This window comes from Photinus pyralis, unplaced genomic scaffold (assembly GCF_008802855.1).
Source record: "Photinus pyralis isolate 1611_PpyrPB1 unplaced genomic scaffold, Ppyr1.3 Ppyr1.4_LG9, whole genome shotgun sequence".
Classification (NCBI taxonomy): Eukaryota; Metazoa; Arthropoda; class Insecta; order Coleoptera; family Lampyridae; genus Photinus; species Photinus pyralis.
The window spans coordinates 20,149,545-20,154,067 of NW_022170878.1; the positions used below are offsets into that span (position 1 = coordinate 20,149,545).

At 38.0% G+C, this 4,523-nt stretch overlaps 1 protein-coding gene across 1 annotated transcript; it reads left to right on the forward strand.

Moving 5' to 3' along the window:
• Nucleotides 1-280: 280 nt before the first annotated feature.
• On the forward strand, nt 281-3,559 carry LOC116180058. The gene is made up of 2 exons (XM_031499886.1): nt 281-1,841; nt 3,357-3,559. The coding sequence occupies exons 1-2, from the start codon at nt 281-283 to the stop codon at nt 3,557-3,559; spliced, it is 1,764 nt and encodes a 587-aa protein (XP_031355746.1).
• Nucleotides 3,560-4,523: the final 964 nt, after the last annotated feature.

A 4,523-nucleotide genomic window follows, 5' to 3' on the forward strand; every position in this document is an offset into this window, starting at 1 on the left:
GTTTCTGAAACCCATTCGATTGGATATTGATCCATCAGTTAGTTCCGCCTCCAAGGAATGGGAGCACTGGCTCCGAACCTTTGAGAATTTTCTCTTGGCATATACACCGACCGAAGAAGAAGATTTGCTTCTTTTTGCACCCAGTAAGTTGAATTTGCTAATCAATCATGTGTCTTCAAGGGTATACTCATATATCAGTGAGTGTTCAACTTATGACGCTGCTATCAGCCTACTAAATACGATTTTTATCAAACCTAAGAATATTATCTACGCTAGGCACATGCTAGCTACTAGAAAGCAACTTAATGAGGAAAATATCGATGCATACATACAGGCCTTAAAACTATTATCTAGAGAATGCCAGTTTCAAAGCGTGGACGCCGAAACTAATCGATCTGACAATATACGTGACGCATTTATTTCGGGAATCCAGTCAAATAAGATAAGACAGCGATTACTCGAGAATCTGACGTTAACCCTCGATGAAGCGTACAATCAAGCATTATCCTTAGAGATGGCAGAGATTAATTCCCAACAATACAACGTTATTGGCTTAAACGCTGTTCAACAACTTGGAGGAGGAGTATCACAGCCTGAAGATCAGTGCGAGGAACATACCGTCGCAGCTTCGCCCTCTTACAAGAGCTCTTACAAAAATAAACGAAAATGTTTCTTTTGCGGAAGTGGACGCATTCATCCCCGAAAGGAGTGTCCTGCTGTCAACCAATCCTGTCAACTTTGTGATAAGAAGGGACATTTCGCGATAGTGTGCCGCAGTAATAAGCCAAATAATGCTGCAGTTTTGGAACGAGGAGAAAATACTTCAGCATGTATAGGTATTGTAGCAGCTTCTCCCAGCTCTTTAAAGAAAGCAACTGTAATAGCATATATTCAAGGAGTCCGAGCTGAAGCACTGATTGATACAGGTAGTAGTTTGAGTTTCATAGATGAATCGTATTTTAATTTGTTACGACTTAAAAAGAAACCTAGTAACCAATGTATTTCAATGGCTTCAACCTCTCTAACATCACAAGTTGCAGGAGAAACCTGGGTATCTGCTAAAGTCGGCCAGTACGATTATCAAAATTTACATTTACTGATAGTGAAGGATTTGTGCGCTGATTTAATTATAGGTCACGATATTCTTAAAAAGCATTCTTCTCTTGAATTAAATTTTGGTGGAACGAAAGAACCTATCAAAGTGTGTGGAGTTGCGGCAGCTTCTGTACCTGCGGTACCCTTATTTTCAAATATTTCTTCTGATTGCAAACCTATTGCTATAAAGTCTCGAAGGTATAGCGAAGATGACAAGAAATTTATAAAAGAAGAAATACGAAAACTGTTGATGGAAGGGATCATCGAAGAAAGCACCTCTCCCTGGAGAGCTCAAGTTTTAATTACGAAGAATGCAACTCATAAAAAGCGTCTTGTAATCGATTATTCACAGACAATAAATAGGTATACGCTGCTGGACGCATATCCTCTTCCAAATATGGAAGAATTAGTATCTAATATATCGAATTATTCTATATTTAGTGCAATCGATCTGCAAAGTGCTTACCATCAGATCCCAATCTTATCCGAAGAACGACTATATACTGTTTTCGAAGCGCACGGAAACCTCTATCAATTTCGCCGAATTCCGTTTGGTGTAACTAATGGAGTGTCAAGTTTTCAAGGAGTTCTTGATTGGATCATTAGAGAGGAAGAATTGGAGGGAACATACGTCTATTTGGATGATATAACCATTTGCGGCAAAACTTTACAGGAGCATGACAAGAATCTCGAGAAATTTATGGCAGCCGCTTCCAAATATGGGCTGACTATTAACAAAGAAAAAAGTAAGTTCTCTCAAAATGCAATTAATATCCTGGGTTATCATATAAAGGATCATGTAATCAGACCGGATCCCGACCGCCTTCGACCACTTATTAGTATGCCGCCGCCCCATGATTTACCTTCATTACGAAGAGTTATGGGTTTGTTTGCCCACTATAGCAAATGGATACCAAGATTTTCGGAAAAAGTTCACGCCTTATCAAACACAAAGAATTTTCCATTAGGGAACGAACTTGTACAACGCTTTGAAGAGCTCAAATCTGATATTGCAAAATCAGCTATTAACGCTATAGATCATAACGTGCAGTTCACTGTCGAAACAGATGCTTCGGATCATTCCATAGCGGCAACCTTATCCCAGGCTAACCGACCGGTTGCATTTTTCTCAAGAACACTAAATAAAAGTGAACACAACCACGCTGCTATAGAAAAAGAGGCATATGCAATTGTCGAATCGTTAAAGAAATGGCGTCATTTCCTCATTGGCAAACCATTTCGTCTTATTACTGATCAACGATCTGTATCCTTCATGTTTAATAATAAACTATCAAGTAAAATTAAAAACGAGAAAATACAGCGCTGGCGTCTGGAATTAGCGCCATTCAAGTATGATATTGTGTACCGACCAGGAAAGCAGAATGATGTTGCAGATGCATTGTCGCGTGTTTGTGCTAATATGCAGACTCGCTCTGATAAACTCATTTCTTTACACGACGCATTATGCCATCCTGGTGTTTCGAGAATGACACATTGGGTGAGATCGAAAAATTTGCCTTTTTCTGTAGAAGAAATCAGGAAAACGACTAATTCATGTCGCGTCTGTTCAGAAATAAAACCTAAATATTTTAGGTCTGCTACGCCTGGTCCTGGTTTGGTAAAAGCTACCTCGCCATTTGAAAGATTAAGTATTGATTTTAAAGGACCAGTTCCTTCTAATACGAAGAATAAGTATATACTCACTATTATCGATGAATATTCACGTTTCCCATTTGCCTTCCCATGCGCTGACATGAGCTCTAAGACAGTAATCAAATGTCTTAATGACATATTTATGCTATTTGGTATGCCGTCTTATCTTCATTCAGATAGAGGGACTTCATTCGTTTCTTCGGAGGTAAAAGATTTTCTAAATTCACGAGGAATAGCTACAAGTAGGACTACCCCGTACAATCCTCGGGGAAACGGTCAAGTTGAACGATTAAACGGAACCCTTTGGAAGACAATCCTGTTGGCATTACGATCAAAGAACTTATCAGTAGATAATTGGGAAACAGTATTATCACAAGCTTTACATTCGATACGATCCCTTCTGTGCACAGCTACAAATTGTTCGCCACATGAGAGGATGTTTAAACATACAAGAAGATCTTCTAATGGGGTCTCGCTACCAACATGGTTGACGAATTCGGAACGAGTTCTAATGCAGAAATTCAATCGCTCCAATAAATACCAACCACTTGTGGAGGAAGTCACACTGCTTCATGTAAACCCCGATTACTCTTATGTTCGCCTTGCAGATAGTCGTGAATCGACTGTTTCAAATCGTCACTTAGCACCATTGAATCAAGAAGGTGAAAGAATTCCGGATATGATCAACATAGAACAGCCAGAAACTTCTGATTCAGACCAATCACCTGTAGAGCAAGTTGGCGAACCAAGATCGTTTTTGGATTCAGAAAGTGAAAGAATAGAACAGCCAGTAACTACTGATTCAGACTAATCGGCTGCAGAGCAAATTGAATCACCATCGAATTTTATTGACGAAGCGATTTCACGAAGATCAGTTAGGGAACGTAGGCTCCCAATCCGTTACAATGATTATATTTTAAAATGATGTGTGGATGAATGTGGTAATATAGAAACACATTATTTATTGCCTCATTCTAATCTAGTTTGTAATGTTATTTTAATGTCATTTCCTATATTGTCATTGCCAATAATTTTGTTGAATAAAACCGTTTATTCTAAAGGTTTTATCTATTCAGTTCACATTCTATACTTTTACCAATGCTTTTACATAAATTTACAAGAACAATTTCCAAATCAAAAGTTTTACATTTATTTCTCAACAATACACCCACGGGCAACTATAGATCTTGACGAACCTAACATGACTATGATGGTGATGGATTCTTTTTATGCCCTCTATCTTTTTACTTTAAGGCTGGACAGTACACCTGTTTCGTTGCCCGAAAATGCTTGATTTCCACGATATCTTCAAATATTTTTTTTAGGGGTAACGTCGAGGGTTGTTAGGGGCCTGCAATATTTTGTAAAAGAAAAAAGGAAACAAATTTTCCGGACGTTATTGCCTAGATACCTATTAACTTTACGAACTTATAGCAATTTTGGAAATTGCTTGGACTTCATTTATAGATAAGTTATCTTGGAAAAACGACTTAAAAGTTTACCACGAGAAAGCGAAAATATAGCTTCCGCCGCGCGGCTACAGATAGAAAATGTGCATTATAATTAGACTAAGTTTTATGTTTCTACCATCGAACACACATTAATATTATTAATAACCAAATTTGGGGATTGACAATAGGCAACTTTACATACTCCGTTCTGTATGTAGTGTCCAGTGATCAGGTGAACTGAAATACTTCACTTCACTTTGATATTGAAGATCATTTTTAGTATAGCCATGATTACTGATATGTAGCTTTAAACAAACCAGAAAT

What these genes read in the sequence shown, in the direction of transcription:
- LOC116180058 (XM_031499886.1), top strand. Translation starts at nt 281, where the DNA reads ATGCTAGCTACTAGAAAGCAACTTAATGAGGAAAATATCGATGCATAC. An exon ending in GACTATTAACAAAGAAAAAA is followed by an intron (nt 1,842 to 3,356) that starts GTAAGTTCTCTC and finishes TTCGCCTTGCAG; the next exon opens with ATAGTCGTGAATCGACTGTT.